Source organism: Balaenoptera borealis, assembly GCF_965194805.1.
Source record: "Balaenoptera borealis genome assembly, chromosome: 2".
Taxonomy (NCBI): domain Eukaryota; kingdom Metazoa; phylum Chordata; class Mammalia; order Artiodactyla; family Balaenopteridae; genus Balaenoptera; species Balaenoptera borealis.
Genome location: NC_138867.1, coordinates 145,742,269 through 145,761,854, shown reverse-complemented (window position 1 = coordinate 145,761,854; position 19,586 = coordinate 145,742,269). Strand labels below are relative to the sequence as shown.

Here is a 19,586-nt window from a genome sequence, read left to right as displayed (position 1 = left end):
AAAAGTGTTTTAATTCTTGTCTCACCCCATAAAACTGGCGCTCCAGGAGATGCCCCACATTTATCCCATAGTTTTGTGAAGTCCCTGGCACGTCTCTGTATATAGCCCAGGGAGAAAAATGCAGTCTGAATCTGATCTTCCTCACTAGTCCCAAAGGTCTCCAGAAAGGGACTCAGATGTACACCTACCTGTCGGGTACAGGGAAGAAGTTCAGTAAGTCCACTCCCTTGGTGTTTGGTGCACTTCCGTCTCTTTGACTTGAATCCTGGGGAGGCCAGTGAATTGCAAAGCAACTTGGTGCTTTCACACCCCCGTCGCTTAGGAGCGTTGGACGGCAGGTGGCGCCCGGGTCCGCCTCACTGCCGAGCTTGCCCCACTCCCAGCACCAGCTCAGGGGAAGGGGCCGTGGAGCGGTCTCGGTCACTGCGGTGTCTAAAGAACTGTTTCCCCGTCTCTGCACGTACAGAGGAAGGAAGCCCGACTGTGGGCGGCAAGGAGAGGCCCCGGGAGGCTTCATTTCTGCTGCGCGTAGATGGAGACGCGGCGGCGGCGCCGACCCCGGGCGCCCGCAGGAGAGCCCCGCGCACCTGGGCGTGCACTGCGCCCCCGCCCGGAATGGCGAAGGTAGCTTCCGGCAGTTGCAGAAAACACAGAAACCGAACGCCAAATGTTTATGAGCCTGCAAGAGGAGGAAATTGAAACTTCCTGGTGTGATTGAAAAGGCATGAAAACAGCTGCTGTTTGGTTTCTGGAAACCGTGTCCCCGTGCTTGTTACAGCATCGCCCTTTTACCCCCAGGCCTGGCTTCTTCCTCGCTGGAGGCAGGGGTGGGGAGGTCAACAATCTGGGGCAGAAGGGTCAGATGAGAGGTTCCCTTTCTCTGAAGCCACCTGGGCTTAAGGCAGGTGGCAGACAAAAGTCAGTGACTAGGGGAGAGAGGAATGGCTCTTCCAACTCAGTGTTTACCCAAGTGGGTCCCCGAAGACAGTATACCCTGCAGGGGATCTGGAGGGGAGTAAAATCTGATCCTTTTCCTGACGGGGTGCATGTTGAAGTACAGTGCTTCTTAACATGTCTACAGACCACCTGGATCATTTGCTAAAAATGCAGTTTACGGAGCTTTACTAAATCAGATGGAGGAGGCCAGAGGTGGTAGCACCGAGTCTGTATTTCTAATAAGCCCCTGAGTAGTTCTTCTACTCTCTGAGTCTGAGAACCACAGCCCCAGCTCTGTGTACCAAAAGCTGGCAGCTCAGATACAAGAACCAGCCTCTGAGTGCCCACGTCCTTCCAAACTGGGTTAGCTCTAGTCCCACCCTTCGAGGGTGCAAATTTGGTCATACGAATAAGTATAATCAGTATTTCTGCCTAGTTAACCCCCATCTATCAAACCTCAGGCCCTCTGAGAGAGTCTCCCCCAATATTTCTGGAGCCGCTGTGAGTTCCTTTTCTCCCCCCACCTCCATAATAACTGCTTCCCGCAAGTTGCATCAAAGAGTAGCCACAAGTGTAACCAGTGCGGCTCCTTCTCCTGGTGCCTCCAGAGCTCACACTCTCCTGTGGGGTTAAGTCCCCACCCGCTCAAAGCTGCAAACCCTCAAGGCCAGATGGAGGTGTCTCCCCTTTAGGTCTCACAGCACCCAAACCAAGCTTTGTTCCAAACAGAATGCTTCCGTTTCTAACTCAGGACCAGATTTTGTCACCAGGGCCCAGAGGTAGCGCTGCTTGGGCTCCCAGTGTCCCAAAGTTCTTTGAGGAAAGAGCTTCTTCAGAGATTAAAAGTGGTGTACTGGTAAACTGCTTTCCACAAAAAAAAAATCAAAGCCCTGATTTGTCATGTTTACCGATTTCTGTGGTATAAATATTCCCATCACTGCAGATTTTAAGCAAAGTTGGAAAGAGATGCTCATAATCAGTCTCACAGCTGGGAAAAGGCAGCACTGGCACAACACTCCCTGAGGGCTGGCCAGGGACCAGATACCAAAACATCATTCATCCATTCAACAACTATTTACTGAGTGCCTGCTATGTGCCAGTTGCTATTCTCTGATCTGGGGATCCAGAAGTAAATACAAGGGATCAAGCTCTTGCCCAGGTAGAGTTCACCTTCTAATGGAGGAGACAGCCCATAAATAAATAAGTAAACAAACAGGTCAGCTCTTGATAAGTGCTATAAAATAAGGAAAGCCAGGTAAGGAGCTACAGTGATGGGTGGTCTATTTTAGAACCAGTAATCAGCAAAGGCCTCTCTGAGGTGGTGACATCTGAACTGAGTCCCAAAGGGGTGAAAACTGTAAATATCTGGAGTAGCACAGGCAGAGGGAACAGCAAGAGCAGAGACCCTAAGAAAGGCGTATCCCTGGTGTGTTCATCAAGGGGGCCAGTGTGTGTCGAGAGCAGAGGGAGGGGAGAGTATAGCAGAGGAGGTGGGAGAAGAAATGGGGGAGTGGAGCATTGCATGCAGTGTGGATTTCTTGTAGTCGGAACTCATTGGAGTGTTTGAGCAGGGGCATGGTCTCATTTACTTTTCAAACGGACCATTCTTGCAGCTGGGGAGGGTGGTACAGATGGACAGTTTTCTAAGGGGGAAGCAGGGAGTTGAGTTGGGAGGCAACTGCTGGAGAAGGTGATGGTGGCGGTGGTGAGAAATGGATGGATTCCAGACACATTTTGCAAAAGAGGCCATCAAACATTTTGATGGTTGATGTGGGGTTTGAGATCCACAGGGAAGTCAAAGAGACTCTGGGATATTTGGTTTGTGTAATCAGGTGAATGGTGATACAGTTACTGGGATTCAGGAGGAACCAAGAGGTCAGTTGGGAGCATGTTAAGTTTGAGCTGCCTATGAAAGGCCTGGGCTGGTGACATGATTTGGGAGTCATCACGGTGTGGATAGACTTTAACGCCTCGGGAGTGGATGAAGTCACCAGGGAGGGAAGAGGAAGATCCAAGGACGGAGCAGTGGGGACCTTCAACACCGAGAGGATGGGAAGATGAGAAGGCTCTCTGCTGAGGAGTGGTCAGCGAGCTTGGAAACTGTGCAAAAGAAGTGCTTAAAAGTACAAAGGAGCCTGATCAGTTGTGCTAAATGCTGCTGAGAGGTGCGGGAAGATGAGGACTGAGAAAAAGCTTGGCTTTGGCAGCATCGAGGCCCTTCATGACAAGCATGGTTCCCAGGGAGTGGTGGGGACGAAAGCCTGTTTACAAAGGATGGGAGAGGAAACGGGGGAGAGCAAGTGCAGACATGGAGTGTAAACACGAAGGGGGGTTCTGTCAAGGGAAATAAAGAAGTAGGTTGGCAGCTGGAGGGCAGGCACTGTAGGTCGGCAAAGGGAGAGCGGTAGTAAGGGGGAGAATCCTGCCCAGGTGTTTCCTTGGGTGCACCACAGCCAGGGGCTGGCCAGCCTCTCGGGCTCTCTGGGGCAGCAGAGTGTTCCGGTTGGGAAGGGGAAGCCCCGCTGACTCTGCTGTGTCAGGACAGCCACCAGCCTCTGCCCTGGGAGCCCCTTCCTGTGAAACCTGCTGGCTTGTCCTGGGGTCAGCTAGGGAGGGATGGAAGGAGGCTGCTTCAACCCTGATGCTGCAGCAGGTGCTTCCTCATCAATCCCTGCTTTGCGGAAGCTCATAAGGGATGGTCTTGAGCTAGATTAGCTGTGTGGACTGGATTCCTCAGCCAGGTGTGGAGTCAGCGAGCTTCATCCTGACGTGTATCACACATGCGGAGCATCTAAGTGGCTGGATTCACCCTTTGGATGGGGATTGATTGGACATTTGGGTCGTGAGTGACTGGGTGATATTTGTGACTTTCATTCATGTTTCTGCCCCATGCCTTTCTGCCCTTTCCCTTCATTCAAGCAGACAGTAGGCTTTGTGCTTCACTCCTTCCAGTGAGGCATGGATGGCAGAAGCAGGAGAAGCTTGCAAGGTTTCCCGGCTTTTGTTTTCTAAAAGCTCAAGACTAGAGACAGGGCAGAGTCAGAGGGAAGGAGTAGGGAGCTTGGAGAAGCAGGAAGGTGAGAGGTGCTTCCTTCAACATACAAAGAAGGTTGTTCCAGGTAAGGGGTGTGTAGAGCAAAGTCAGAGGGGCTGCTCGATTCAAATTCTGGCTTTGCCACCTGGAAGCCACCTAATCTTGGACTAGTTACTTAAACTACTCTAAGCCTAAAAATGAGACAATAATAATGTCTACCTCACTGATGTGTTCTAACATTTTGGCTTTAGTCCCAGGGTTCTTGGGGTACCTGTTAAGGACTGAATTGTGTACTCCCCGCCGCTGCCCGCCCCCCTCCACCAAGTTCATATATTGAAGTCCTAACCCCCACTACTTCAGAATGTGACTGTATGTGGAGAGAGGGTCATTAAAGAGGTCAGCAATATAAAATGAGGTCATTAGAGTGGACCCTAATCCAATATGACTGGTGTCCTCAGAAGAAGAGGACATTTGGACACAGACAGGTACAGAAGAAAGACTGTGTGAGGACACAGGGAGAAGACAGCCATCTACAAGCCAAGCGGAGAGGCCGCAGAAGAAATCAACCCTGCTGACATCTTGATCTGACTTCTGGCTTCCAGAACAATGAGAAAAAAATTTATACACACACCCAGGACTATTATTCAGCCTTGAAAGAGAAGGAAGTCCGTTTGCAACCATATGGATGAACCTGGAGAACATTATGCTAAGTGACATAAGCCAGACACAGAAGACAAATACTGTATGATCTCACTTACATATGGAATGTAAAAACATTGAACTTACAAAAACAAAGAGTAGAATGGTAGTTGCCAGGGGCTGGGAGGTGTGGGAAATGGGGAGATGTTGGTCAAAGGATACAAAGTTTCAGTTATGCAGGATGAATAAGTTCTGGAGATCTGATGTACACCATGGTGACTATAGTTAATAATACTGTATTGTATACTTGAAATTTGCTAAGAGAGTGTTCTTGCCACACACACAAAAAGGTAACATGTGCGGCGATAGATATGTTAATTAGCTTGATTGTGGTAAGCATGTCACAGTGTATACTTATATCAAAACATCATGTTGGGCTTCCCTGGTGGCGCAGTGGTTGAGAATCTGCCTGCCAATGCAGGGGACACGGGTTCAAGCCCTGGTCTGGGAGAATCCCACATGCGGCGGAGCAACAGGGCCCGTGAGCCACAACTACTGAGCCTGCGCGACTGGAGCCTGTGCTCCGCAACAAGAGAGGCCGCGATAGTGAGAGGCCCGCGCACCGCGATGAAGAGTGGCACCCGCTTGCCACAACTAGAGAAAGCCCTCGCACAGAAACGAAGACCCAACACAGCCAAATATAAATAAATAAATAAATAAATAAATAAAAATTTAAAAAAACACATCATGTTGTACACATTAAATATATACAATTTTAACTTTTTTGTCAATTATACCTCTATAAAGCTGGGGGAAAAAATCAAACCACAAAGTACAAACCCTTCCTGGCCCTAGGGGTAATGGTTATAAGTGTGGGTTCCAGGGTCATACTGTCTAAGTAGAAATCTTAGGTCTTCCCTTATTTACGGGTTATCTGTTGCCGTAAAGCAAAATTGGTGGTGCAAAACAGCAACAGTCCTTCATTATTATCTATCATGATGCTGGGTGTTAATTGAGCTCAGCTGGGTGGCTCTCACTCAAGGGTCACTTACATGTCTGGTGGTTGAGGCTGGCTGTTGGCTGGGACCTCAGCTGGCAGGAACATCTACTGTGGTCTCTTCATGTGGCCTGGGCTTCCTCATAAAATGACAGGTGGGTTCCAAGGGCAAGCATCCCAAGAGAGAAAGACATGGGGATTGAATTATGTTACATGACTTTGGAAGTCCCACGGGGTCACTTCTGCTGCATTCTATTCAAGGAGTGAATAATTAGACTTCACCTCTTAATAAGATGAACCTGCAGAAATATTTTAAAACCACCACATCTTCCAAAGTCTGCATCCTTAGCTTCTCCAAGCTTCAGTTTCCTCATCTATAAAGTAATGGTAAACGTAGTCCCTTGTTCATAGAAATGCTATGAGAATTAAATGAGAAAATGTGTGTGTAAACCCCCTAGCACAGTGCCCGGCACATAGCGATTGCTCAGAGATAGTGCTTATTCTAGGGATTATCTCATTACTGTCCACCCAAGCCTTTCAGGTAGGCATTTGATCTCCATTTTACAGAGGGGGGGACAGAGATCCTAAGATGATATGTAACTTTCCCAACCCAAACATCTTCCCAATTCTCAATAAGGGTTCCCCTCTGGGAAGGACAGGTGACATTGGAAAACAGTTACAACTGAGTTTCTGAAGGCCTGGGATAAGCAGAAAGCCTCGCCTGGAACAGTGTTCCTCAAACTACGGTTCTTGCACTGTGAAATTAAGTTAGTGAACCACAACTGGCACTTTTTAAAAAGTGACATCTAATGATACAAAATGAGAAATATCAGAGTACATTTTGTAAGTAAGGATAAATTTTATGAAACTTTTGTTCCTTATATCTGTACGCATTAGTGGTTTTCAACTGTGGGCAATTTTGTCTCCCAGGAGACATTTGGAGATGTCTGGAGACAATTTTAATTGTCACAACTGAAGGGGGCAGGAAATGCTACTGATATCGAGTGGGTAGAGGCCAGGGATGTTGCTACATATCCTACAATTCTCAAGACAGCCCCCTCCCCACTCCCTGGCGATAAATTATCCAACTCAAAATTTCAACAGTGAGGAGACCGAGAAACCTTGATATCTGTATATCTATATCTACATGTACTGAGTTGCAATGTGCAGTGTTCCATCCTGTGGGTTGCATTCAAAGAGTGTGAGAGCCCCTAGACTAGAAGACTCCTGAGTGAGTCCAGCTCCTGAATCTAGTTCTGCCACCGAGATTTGCTCACAAGGCCCTGGTAGCATCTGCCCCTACTCGGATGATCTGAATGTACTATTCATTTTCTCCTGGTTTTCTTTTATTGTCAGCTCTCCCCAGATAGGACTTCTCTCAGAAGAGTTGGGAGTGTGGACATAATGTAGCTTTAGAAGAGAACCCTCTAACACCTGTTAACCCTGGTTCAGACAAAAGCTTTTAACTTTCCTGTTGGCCAGTGCTGAGACCCTAGGTTTTCCCTGTTTCCTCACAGCGAGGATACTGACCTAATCACTATTACTAGTTGAGCATTTCCTATATGCCCAAGCCTTCTCAGTTCCAAGCATTGGCTCACTTATTCCTCATTTATTATAGCAACTATGTGAAGAAGACTCTATCATGGCAGTCTTACTAGTGTGGGAACTGAGGCTCAGGGAGGTTAAATCACTTCACTGGGACCACACAGCTGCTGAATAGCAGAGCCAGGGTTTGAACTCAGCCCTAATGACCAGGGAGTACCGCCACTTTCCAAGCTATGTTTTGATTGGAATCTAGGCTTGAAACACATCTATCACACAGACAGATCCAGTAGGAGAGAACAAATTCTAGGTTGGGGCCAGGCAGTGTGGAGTCTTGTTCTGACTCTCCCCTTCATCAGCCAAGTGACCTGGGAAAGGAACTTTTAGCGGTTCAGCTTCCTGGTCTGTCAGGTGGGGATTCCCGTACCTGCTCAGCCTGTCGTAGGAAAACTGTGCTCTGGCATCACTTTGGACGTGCAACTGCTTGGGCCAGACCTTTACACACCCACCCTGTCACCTCTCACATCTCTCACCTCTTTTAGACTCGTCCTCGTCCAGGTTCTCATCTCTGACCTCTTAGAGCCTCCTGTATTCGTCAGCTCGGGCTGCCAAACCAACTCCACAGACTGGGTGGCAGACACTTCTTTCTCACAGTTCTGGGGGCTAGAAGTCCAAGATCAAGGTGCCGGCAGACCCTGTCCTTGGTGAGGACCCTGTTCCTGACTTGCAAGTGGCTGCCTTCTCACTGGGTCCTCCCATGGTGCAGAGAGGAAGCGCTGCTCTCTCTCCCTCTTCTTATAAGGGCACCGATCCAATCATAGAGGCCTTACCCTCGTGACCTCAGCTAAACTAATTACCTCCCAAAGGCCCCACCTTCTAACACCATCACATCGAAGGTTAGGGCTTCAACCTGCATCCTTTCTCCCTTGAATTCCCAAAGCCCTTTACTTACACGCCTCCAATGGCACTGATGATGTCTGTGTCCCTTCAGAATTCATGTTTGGAGGGAATGTCCAATCTCCTCTTCCAGACTGAAACTTCCATGAGTGCAAAGGCTGCGTTTTACTTGCCTTTGTTTCTTTGGCTCCCAGCTCAACAATCATTTGTAGACTAAATGAAAGAACAAATGGAGGCGTGACATACAGGTGTAAGTGGTTGCCGGATTTCAGGTGGTGTTTGGCAGAGACACAAACATGCTTTCAGCAGAAGCAGCTGGCACTATATGTGAGGGCAGTCACCAGGTTTTAGCACTTTCCTCTGCTCCCGAGCAGTTCTGGAAGCTTCTTACATAGATGCTGCTTTTCTGAATGAGGCCATCAGCAAGGGCCAATGCTGTTTATCTTACTAATCACAATGACGTTGTCTCCAAAAATAACTTGTCTCTGAGGATTGTGCATTGAGGAGAGAGCAAAAGTGGCATCATAGATCGGCAGAGCTTAGGGGTTGTCTTTGGCTCAATGCTTCTGATTGTCAGATGGTAGACAGAAGCCTAAAGAGGGTGGAGACTTAGGGGCTGGGCTATGACCAGATACCTGGCCTTTAGACTCCCATCTCCACCAAGCCAGTGTATGAAAGCACTAACAATGGAACCACAGGGGGTGTTGGGTAGGCAGGGCCCAGCTGACATTCTTCAGATGCCACTTCCTACAGGAAGCCTTCCCTGACCAGAACTGCCCCCTGCCCCAGCTCCCATCATCAAGTTAGAGGTAGGAGCCCCTGCCATGAGCTCCCCTAGCACTCTGTTCTCCTACTGTGATAGCACTCCCACACTCATGGTGAGGTAACATACACTCGGGCATTCAAAAATATTCGAACACTTAACCATGTGGCAAGCACTACTTTAGATGCTGAGGATACAACGGTGAACAAAACAGAAAAAAAACCCCACCCTCATGGAACTTGTATTTCTAGTGTGCCTGGGGAGACAGACCAAAAAAACATAAAAACAGATAAAATATAAAACATGCTAGGCAGCAATAAGTGCTGTGGAGAAAATAAAAGTGGGAAAGGGCTATAGGAGGGGCTAGATGATGTGGGCAGTGAGGAGGTCAGTTTTAAATAGGACACTCAGAGGAATCAGATGACCCCTGAGAGGTGACCCTTGAGCAAAGATGCGAAGGAGGTGAGGGAGGAAGCCGTGTGGAGAGAAGGGGATCTAGGTAGAGGGGCCAGCAAGTGCAACGGCCCTGAGCGGGGAGCCAGGCTCCCCAGTTTGAGGAACAGCAGAGGCCAGCGTGGCTGGAGCAGAGTGGGGAAGGAGAGGGCTGGGAGGTTAGAGCAGGAACGGGAGCAGATTGAACATCTGTCCCCTCCCCACCTCCCAATACCCGCACTTCAGCGAACTAACTCATACACCGAGGCTCTGACTGTAGCCAAGCCAGCCAGGAGCAAGCCACTCATTGACTAAGGGAAAGGTTTTCCAGGGGAAGCCAAAGAAAAACATGGCCAATTCTTGGTTCTTACGTTTCAGAAGGCAGGTCCAGGTGTAGTGTGGGAAGACCGTGGAAGGATGCAATTTCTTCTAAGTTGACCCAGCCATGCCTTTGTATCCTGACTCTCACCCTTATCCAGACTAAATAAAGATTCCATGCACTGGTGGGGTAAGGTGAAGAGCGTACTGAAGGAATCTGCTGAGAGGAGTGGGGTAGCTAGAGGCCGCCATGTCTGTTTCCAGGGCTGGGTGGAAGTCAACCCCTAATCTGAGCTGAGGAGTGGCTGCTCTCCTACTTTTTGGCATCTGGTGAGGACCTCTTGGTGACAGCAGGCAGGAGGAGGCCTGTTCTTCATCTGGAGGAGTGACGCTCAGTACTTTGCTTAGGTCCCATGCAGCCCGCTCCTAAGATCCCAGGGCACTTATCCATCACCTCCGTGCCCCAAATGGAAGACGGAGCCTGACACTTGGGGTCTCACCAAGTGAGGATGGTGGTAGACGCCCAGTTCCTGTCACACGCTCAAACTCCCTGGTGACCTGCCTACCTCTCATCTAGGCTGGGCTCCCCGAGGGCTAGCGTATCTCGTGTGTATATTTCTCTCTGGATTTGGCTACTTCTGTATATCAAGGGAGTAAAATCTGTTGAAGAGTTTATGGGTTCCATGTGTCTGTTGGGAGATTTGGGGGGCATGAATTGTAGGTGACATTTGGGCTGTTATGCTTACTTTTCTTTGGTTTTCACCAGATTCTTAAAGGAGCTTCTGGTTTAAGAAAGTCGAGAACTGCAGGAAAGGAGAATATGTAAGGTGGCCCACAGGTAATAAAAACAATGCCTAGTCTGGGCCAAGCTCTTTCATATTTTGTCTCATCCCAACCTTGTGAGGCCAGTGCTAACCACATCCCCTATTTCCACATAGGGCAATCGGCCTTAGTCCTAAGTAGCTGGTTCAGACAGTGGAGTGGGCCTTGAACCCGGGTACATGCTCAGAGCAGCCCTATGTCCCCTCCTCCCACTCCTTCGTCACGGGATGCACTATCCCTAAGACATCCAGACTTCTCTCACACACCTATTCTGGCTTTGTCACTCTAGAATGTTCTATAACATTATTTTATTAAATTTCACTTTTCCGTTTAGTTTGGGCTGATCATCACCTTGAGTAACATGTTTTTTTCATGCTGTAAGACATAAAATTCTTTTACTCTGTCATAAACTTGTGTCTTTCTTCTTCAAGGTGGACCCTGAGTCCTAAAACCCTGATATCTGATGAATAGCACCGAATTTGTTTTCTTCGTCTTTTTACTCAGATATTCTAAACGTCATATATCAAAGTAATGAATTAAATAACTAATACCTCTGCAAATAGCTACCACTTATTGGATGTTCTCCAAGTGACTGGCATGGTGTCATTTTTTACCCTCATGATCTCATTTGATCCTCCTAATGCCCCTATGAAGTAAGTACTATTATTATCCCTATTTTACAGTTAAGGAAACTGAGATTTAGAACCCATGGCAGGAGTGGGATTTGAGCCCAGAGCTGCAGGATTAACTACTACCCTTGCCAAGCCACTTCCTTCTTTACTTCGGTTGGTGTAAGGATGTATCCCTCTGCATGCCTCAGGGGTGACAAACGACCCAGCAGTATTTGGGTAGTTAGAGATGATAAAGGAGGCTGCTTTGTGGCCAGCTGTGAGGTCAGAGCAGAGAGGACCTGTTCACCCCAAGGGCTCCTGATGAACTCGTGGCCCTCCTTGGGGTAGACCACAGTGAGGCAGCCTGGAGAGGTCAGCATAATGCAGGCCCTGGCTGGGGGCAGATATGGAACCTAGCACTCTCCAGGGATGTGAGCCACTGCTTGGCCAATCTTCCTTCTGGAAAGAGATAGGAGGCTGCCACTGCTTCTTTGTGCTGCCTGGGTGGTCTCCAAGAACCAGTAATGTGTGAGGTCATTGTAACTGAGCAGCTCAGGAAATACCTTTGGTGACTGTGGCTTCAGATATCTGAAGTCCAAATTATAACTTGCATTTGCCCAGTGATTCACAGTTCAGTATTTATACCACAGTGATCTCATCGAATCCTTTGTGCTTCCTGCTAGGCTGTGAAGATCATGTCCATTTGATAGATGGAGAAACAGATGAGAAGAGGCAGGTAAATTGCCCAAGGTCACCCAGAGCCAAGACTTGAACCCAGGTCCTACTGACTCCAAGTCCCATTCACCAGTGATTTTCAAACTTCATGCTGTGGAGCCCTCAGGTGCTTGGGGCAGGCAAGGGGAAGGGGCTGAAGACGTGGAGGAGGAGGCCAAGGGGGCGAGGCTCTGTCCTCCTTTCCTCACTTCACTGCAGACCGCACTTGTATCAGGATTCTGTGTCAGACTTGTTTGAAAGACTTGTGTTGCTAAGCAAATGTTTCCAGAGGACCACCCCAAACTGTTCCTTCTTCTCTGGGAATTGGGTGCAGGCTCTTCCTTCCCTAGGACTCCCTTTTCTCTATAGCAGCAAGAAGAAACCTACTCTCTGTTGGAGGATATACTCAACTCCAAGATGGCAGCACAAGGGAGGAGAAAATGTACTGCACAGGGATATAGCAGATCCAGGTCTTAATCCTAGGTTAGTGTGACTTGGCAAGTTATTTACCTCAGTCTCTCCATCTGTAAAGATGAGGGGATTGGCCTAGATAATTCTGAACATCCATTTTTTTTCAAATAACTAGTGAATCTGGGGTATCATGCTTAGTTCATAGGATCTTAAACAGAGGTGAGTCACTTGAAATTGTATGAAAATGTAACTTTTTTGTATGTGCATTTTTTTTCCTGGAAGGTATATCTATAGCTTTCATTACAGTCTCAAAGGGGTCTGTGATACAGAACATCTAGCTTCTCTGGATTTTTTCTTTATTTTTCTTTTTTTGGCAGATATGTTGGGAAATCTTATTTCTCCTTGGGGAGGGGGCTCAAGTTGTAAGAATGGTGTGAGAAAGCTATTTGCAGAAAGGAAACAAGTGTAACATATAAAGATAAGCAGAGCTAAAAGATGGGAACTAGATGAATGATAAGAGCCGGTGAGCAAGCTAACAATACTTTTTAAGCCCCTGGATCCAGCCATGCCTGATACCCCTACACTTTTCAGCTAAATGAATGACTGCCCCTCCTCCACTAAGGGATTTTCTATTTCAATCGCCTATAGAATAAATGATTGATGTGCTAATATTACTGGAAGAAGCTCTTACCATTTGAAAAATTAATGAATCTCAACTTAGAAAACGCAAAGCAGGAAGAGAAAGGGACTGGGGTGGGGGTTTTCCTCTTAAGCTTCTTTTTTTTAATTTCAGGGAAGAAAAACGCTCCCTGTTTTGTTCCCTATCCTTTATTCTTTTAGCAAACCAGTGGCTTTTAGAGGCACAAAAGACCTTAGAATCAATCTTGTCATTACATAGATGGGAAACCAAGATCCAGAGGAGATGTGACTTTCTCAAGGTCATAGAGTAAATCGGTAGCAGCGCTGAGACTAGAACGGAAGTTACCTTCTTCAAGGTATGCTCCTCCTCTCTGCGTGACTTTCCTCGGTGCTTCTTTCCCAGGCAGGCTCGCCAGTTAGCCGAGCTTAGGAGGGTTCTTGTGCCCATATGTGTTGCATTGACACATGTATCCTTATCTTGTCCAGAAAATTCTGCAGTCTGGCTCTCTTTTTCAGGTTCCATGGGCACAGGCAAATAATGCAGTGTTTGGTCAAAAGATACTGGAGGAGGTAAGGGACCAGTCCCCTCACAGGTGACAGGCCCACCTAGGGTGCTGGCCTGGTAGCTCCAGCTAGGATCGGGGTCCTGGGGATCAGGGCCAGGCCAGACATTGCCCAGTGTTGCCCACAGCAGGAGGATTTAGATACTGGTAACGGTCAAAAGCGGGCAAGCAGGATTTATGGGACAAGTCCAAGGCGTCACTTTCGGCCACAGGGTCAGATTTGTTTAGCCCTGAAGGGCAGGAATGGCAAAGGCAGAAACGGGGTCAAGGGGGCACGGCACAACCATTGCCCACAGGGCCGGCGGGAGAGACAGGGGCACACCTGAATGTGAACGAAAAGGCAACTCAAGATCTGCCTGCCACCCCGTTCACAAACTACTCAAAGCCGCACAGGAGAAATGACCTTTAATGTCCGACTTTGCTTCCAACCCCGCCAAAGTGCCACCGTTCAGTGAAGTACAGGAGGGGCTTGCGAGGTACGAAGTCACGAGACAAACAACGCCCTGGCTGCCTCCTGGGCACCCACTCGCTCTGCCCCCGCGCGGGCGGCCCCACACACGCACACACGCAGACCACACGTACACCGCACAGACACACGCACGTGCACCCACGGTTAAATACATGTACAGAGGACTCGTTTAGATATATACACAGAGAGAGAGACGGAAATCCCGGCTGGCGTCGGGTCCCCCAGGCTCTCAGCATGCTCGGCCCAGCTCTCCGCGCTGTACCTGGCACCCATGCCCCTGCCAGAAAAGCAGCTGCCCCTCTCCCCGCCCCCTCCCCCCGCTTCCCCGTGGGGCCCGTGTCTACCGGGCGCCGACACTCCCCTCCCCCCCTCCGCCCGCCCCCCACGATGATTGGCTCCCCAGGGAAAGGAAGCGGTGCGCGGGGCCCTAAAACTGCCCAGGCGCCAGGGGCATGTTGCTTTTGAAGCTGGGCTGCCCGTTGGCCACGTCGGCTGCGGCCTCGTGGCCCCCGTGGCTGGCGTCTCCGTCGGTCCCGGGGCTCTCGGGCTCGGCCAGCAGCTTGAAGGTGAAGAGCGGGCCCGAGTCGTGGCGGCCGCGGCGGCCCGGGGGCTCGGGCGCGGGCAGGCTCAGCAGGGCGCCGGGCGCCTTCCACTCCGGGAAGGCGCACAGCTCGACGGGCGGCGGCGCGCCGCGGCCCAGGTAGCCGGGGCTCGGCGAGGCCGAGGGCAGGGTCCGCTGGCTACCGCTCAGGCAGCTGCCGCTGTCATCCAGCGAGTCCTTGCGCGACTGCGACCGCTCCAGCGAGCCGCCGCGCGTCCACGGCCGGTAGGTGTAGGCGCAGCCGCCCAAGCGGCGGCGACGGCGGCGGCGGCGGCGGCCGCGGCACTGGCACCCGAGGATGCGCACGAAGGCGCGCTTGAACTCCTTGCTGGAGCACGGGTAGATGATGGGGTTGAGGCAGCTGTTGAAGTAGCCCAGCCAGAACACCACCTTGAACACGGCGTCGGGGGGCTTCAGGGTGGAGAACAGGGAGCCTGCATGGGGAAGGGGTGGGGTGGGCACGGGCAGAAAGACAGACAGCAGTTGGTGAGTAGTCAGACCCCTCTCTTCGATGTGATCGGCCCAAACATTGTCAACCTGTGGCATTCCTGCCTCCCGGCCTTTGCCCAGGCCAGTTCCTCTACCTGGAATACTGCCCTTTACATCTCAAAATAAATGACTCCTACATTCTTTTTTTAGGCCAATCTCCATCACTTAACCTTCGCCCATAAAATCTTTTCTGATCTAGCTAAACGGCATTCAAACTCCCGTATCTCTAGATTTCCTAGGGCAGTGCTTACCACTTTCTACTCAAATGATAATAATAATCACCCACAATTGTACAGCTCTTGGGTCTGAGGCACTGTATTGGCGCTTTACCTGTATTATTTTATCCTTCACAAAATGCCATGAAGTATTTCCATGGCAAATATGAGATGTATTAAAGACCTAAAGGTGAAAGGTAAACCTTTATAAGGTAAAAGAAGACAAGGTAAAGGATGATCTTATTGATGGAGAGGTGAAGAAAAACGACTTAACACTTCAAAAAGATAAACTATGGGGCAAGAATGGGAGAAGATTATTTACAATGTCTAAGACAGTCAAGGGATTGATATTTGGAATATATAAGGACTCCTGAAAGTCAACAAGAAAAGGACAGCATTCCTAGTAGATAGTGGGCAAAGAAAAGGAACAGGCAATTTACAAAATAGGAAACCCGAGGGCTAATGAGCATATACCAAGATGCTCAAAATATTAGGCAGTCAAATAAAGTGAAAACCACAGAGTAATAGAATATCTGTTAGGTTGGCAAAAATTAGAAAACTCGATAGTGCCAAGTGCAGACAAGGGTGTGGAGACATGGGAAGTCTCCTGCTGGTGGGGGCACAGGCTGTGAAGACCTTCTGATCCCATTAAGTATACAGATACCTCCTGACCCAGCAATTCTGCTCCAGGGCAGAGCTCTCAAAGAATTTTCACACAGGTCCATCGGGGGCCATGTAGGACTATGCTCAGGGTGGTGTTTATGGTGACAGAGAGTTGGAAAACACCTGGGTGCCCCTCACTGGGAGTTATGGAAAGGTAGAGTGGAGTACATGCATAGCACAGCAATTATGCAGCACTTAGAAGTCCTGGATGACATGTCCAAAAAGCAATATGGAAAGATCTTAAATACATTGTTCTTTGTGAAAAAAGTAGAAACAATGAGATTTATAACATAGTATCTTTTGTTATAAGGTACAAACAACCACACACATTTTCAAAAACACTTTCAAGTTAAAAAATATTATACATATCAAATACAAAATGGGTGCCTAAGGGTGAGGCAGAGGGAAAGGGGAATAAGGGATGGGAATAAAAGGAAATAAATCAATAAAGTAAGAGAGAGGCCTGGCTTAGATCGATGACAATGAGGTGCTATGAATTGGGAAACATGATTAACTCATCCCTGTGAATTTGAGGTCCCAAAGCATTTAATGGCAATATTAAGTTAAAAACAATTCCATTTTAAATGCAAGGCAGTTGAGACTTGGAGAGGTTGAATGACTTGCCCCAGGCCACGCAGCATGTTTGTAATATAGCTGGGATTTAAACTCAGTTCTGTTTGAATATGAAACGTGTTTTTTTTTGTTTTTAATGCTATTAATCATATCCTTTGTGGGAAAATGAGAAACTATTAAAAAGCAAAAAGAAAAGAAAAAATATTTTAAAAGCACACATACCCATAATGCAGAGACATCACATTTTGGTACATAAACTTTCAGATTTTTTTCCTGTTGTATATACGTATGTAAATGCTTCAAAAAATGCAAATATACTTTACAGAACGTTTCGTAACTTCAAACCACGTCCCTAAGCCAGCCACTCCACCTGCAGTACAGTGACTTTTGTATTCCTGTCTTATCTCCTCTGTTACACTGTGAGCTTCCTGAGGGCCTGGTCTTTGGGATCACCTTTGAATCCATTTGTTGAAGGAAGAGCATCTGAATGGGAGAAATCTTAGCAAATCACGAAGTCCAACCTCCTCGCTTGGCAGATGGAGACACCGAGACCCAGAAAGTGGCTGAAGATCCCACAGTTGTGGCATAGATGCCACAAGAATCCCTATTTTGGATTGCACTTGAGTTTCCCCCCTGTAGCACTTGCCCTTCTTGATTATTTGAGCTTCGGCTTGTTGTTACAGGGAGCCTCCGACTTCTCTGCTTGGCAATGCAGGGGTGGTGGCTGGGGGGAGATGGCCAGAGTTCCTGGTGCGGAGTTAAACCACAGAGGGGTTAACTTGGAAAGCAGGTTATCCATACTCCGGGTAAGTGGTAACTATATATATAAGTACGCTGACTCTTCTCAACTGTGGGTTAGCTCTAGGTGGGGGCCAATGAGGGCGCCACCTTGTGGTCTGATTTGTGACAAGGCTTGCACCATGAGGTTTTTGTCCCACTGTCCCAGATTCTCCTTTGGAATAAGACACTGGACAGAAGGCCCCAGTGGAAATGCAAATATGACGTGTGAACACCTAGTACCCATGATGGGGTGAGTTGTTTCTGCCCAGGGGGATGGTCTTGTTTCTGTCACTGAGTCTAAAGGGCATAGTTAAACTGGTCTTGACAAAAATGGGAAACTGGAGAATAAATTTGGGGAAGTGGAGAGAGGGAGGTAACACCTGGAAACCTTGTGAATTACCCTGGACGGTAAATGCTGGTGAGCGTGTACACAGGTAGGCACACCACCCATGAGGACATGTTAAGGCCTGGGATAGAGGCTGGGGAGGCACAGACAGCTGTGGCAAAGGTGGGGAGGATCCAGAGCAGGAAAGCATACTTGCTGAAGACAAACTTGTAACTCTGCTTGCCAATCCTGTTGAAGATGTTAGTAAAATGGTCAATAAATGGCGTAAAGGGGGTGTATCCTGAGGGACCAGCTTTTAAAGGATACACAAATAACAGTAGTGCTAATAGCTAATATCAGAACCGTCAATCACATTGTGTGTGCTCTTGTACACATCTTACACTAAATCCTTTACACCATTTGCCCATTTAATGATCACAGTAATCCCTAGATGAAGGGACTATAGTTGGTCCTATTTTATGGATCAGGACACCAGCATGTAAGAGTGGTAGCTTTTTACATTTTTATACATTCATTCATTCATTTGTTCATTCATTCATTCCACAAATACGGAGCTCTGCTAAGTGCCAGGCATGAGGACAACCTGTGGGGATACAGACAAACAGGGGTGTGGTCTCTGCCCTGTGGCAGTCCACAGGCTTGTGGGAAGGCTGATGCATTCACAGTTCATTGCCACAGAACACACATGGCTTTAAGATAGGGGCATATCATTCTGTACCCCTGTGCCACGTGGCATTTCTTTCTAGGTTCTTCTTCACCTCCATCACAACGGAAGCACCTTGTCAGGGATAAAGACAGGCTGGATCTTTGTCTTTATTTTCTTACAAAGCGCTCTCCAAGGACCATGGGGCTAAGATGTGCTCAGCCAAAGGGAAGGGGGTGATGCTGACTTTTCTCATGGCATTTATTTACAGCCACAATTTGAGTTTGGGCTCCCTGAGTTACTTGTTCCTCTGAGAAGAAGGTCATTCTTTGCCTTCAGCCACTTTAGGCAATGTGGCCTGGTGACTTGAGCTCAGAGTTTGGGGTCACAGAGGCCTGGTTTTGCATCCCTTTTTTGGTGTATTGGCTGTTTGACTTTTGAAAAGTTAATTGGCTCTCTCAGGCTAAATTTTCTTATCCATAAATTGGGGCTAACATCTGCTTCATAGGGTTATTCTGAATACATGAAAATATCCATGTAAACATACTTGACACAGGGTCTGGCACCTTGAAAATTCATAAATGGTGGCCATTTTCCAAATATACTTTATATCCTGGCCCATTCATTGCCCTCTTCCAGGAACTCTGCTCTGATTAACCCTACCCGACTCAGACTGAATTCTTCATTCTGTACCCCACAGAACATATACAATCAGATCTTATTCTGTTATTTTATTGTTTGTCTGTTAATTAAGCCATTCCAGGGCTGGCTGAGTCCTTGTTTACCACTGGGCAGTAAATTCCTTCTGGGCAGAAACCATATCTTTATTTCTTTTCTTTTCCTTTCCAGATTTGTATATTTTTATTACAAAAGTGACACAATGGAGAATGAAAAGGGGGAGCACAGAGAATGTTTAGGGGAGTGAAACTACTCGGTATGATGCTGTATTGGTGGATATATGTCATTATACCTTTGTCAAAACCCATAAAATGTACAATACCAAGAGTGATCCCTTATGTAAACTGTGGACTTTGGGTGATTATATGTCAATATGGGTTCATCACAGTACCTTCCTGTCAATTTGAATGTGAACCTAAAACTGCTCTAAAAAATAAAGTCTATTAAAAAAAAAAACCTCACTGACCCTTAAAAAACTAAAAATAGAGTTACCTTATGATCCAGCAATCCCACTCCTGGGCATATATCCAGAAAATATGAAAACTATAATTCAAAAAGATACATGTACTCCAATGTTCATAGTGGCACTATTTATAATAGCCAAGACATGGAAGCAACTAAGTGTCCATCAACAGATGAATGGATAAAGAAAATGTGATGTGTGTGTATACACACACACACACACACACACACACACACACACACACACACACAATGGAATATTACTCAGCCATAAAAAAGAATGAAATAACGCCATTTGCAGCAACATGGATGGACCTAGAGATTATCATACTAAGTGAAGTAAGTTAGA

General features: G+C 47.8%; 2 protein-coding genes across 4 annotated transcripts in view; both read right to left on the bottom strand.

Annotated features, from left to right (window-relative positions):
- TTC1 (tetratricopeptide repeat domain 1) overlaps positions 1-315 on the bottom strand; it is a 75,647-nt gene extending 75,332 nt beyond the window's left edge. Inside the window, exon 1 of the mRNA XM_082379901.1 lies at positions 189-315. The gene's annotated coding sequence lies outside the window, so the exon portion shown is untranslated. The remainder of the gene's footprint in view (positions 1-188) is intronic.
- Positions 316-14,167: 13,852 nt separating this feature from the next.
- ADRA1B (adrenoceptor alpha 1B) overlaps positions 14,168-19,586 on the bottom strand; it is a 183,755-nt gene continuing 178,336 nt past the window's right edge. For 2 of the 3 annotated variants that reach the window (XM_082379890.1, XM_082379891.1), the window contains one exon: positions 14,168-14,822. In XM_082379890.1, coding sequence (XP_082236016.1) covers positions 14,215-14,822 — 608 coding nt within the window. In that variant the 3' untranslated portion in view covers positions 14,168-14,214. Of the gene's footprint in view, positions 14,823-19,267; positions 19,304-19,586 lie in introns of all 3 variants that reach the window. The other variant, XM_082379892.1, reaches the window with a different exon arrangement.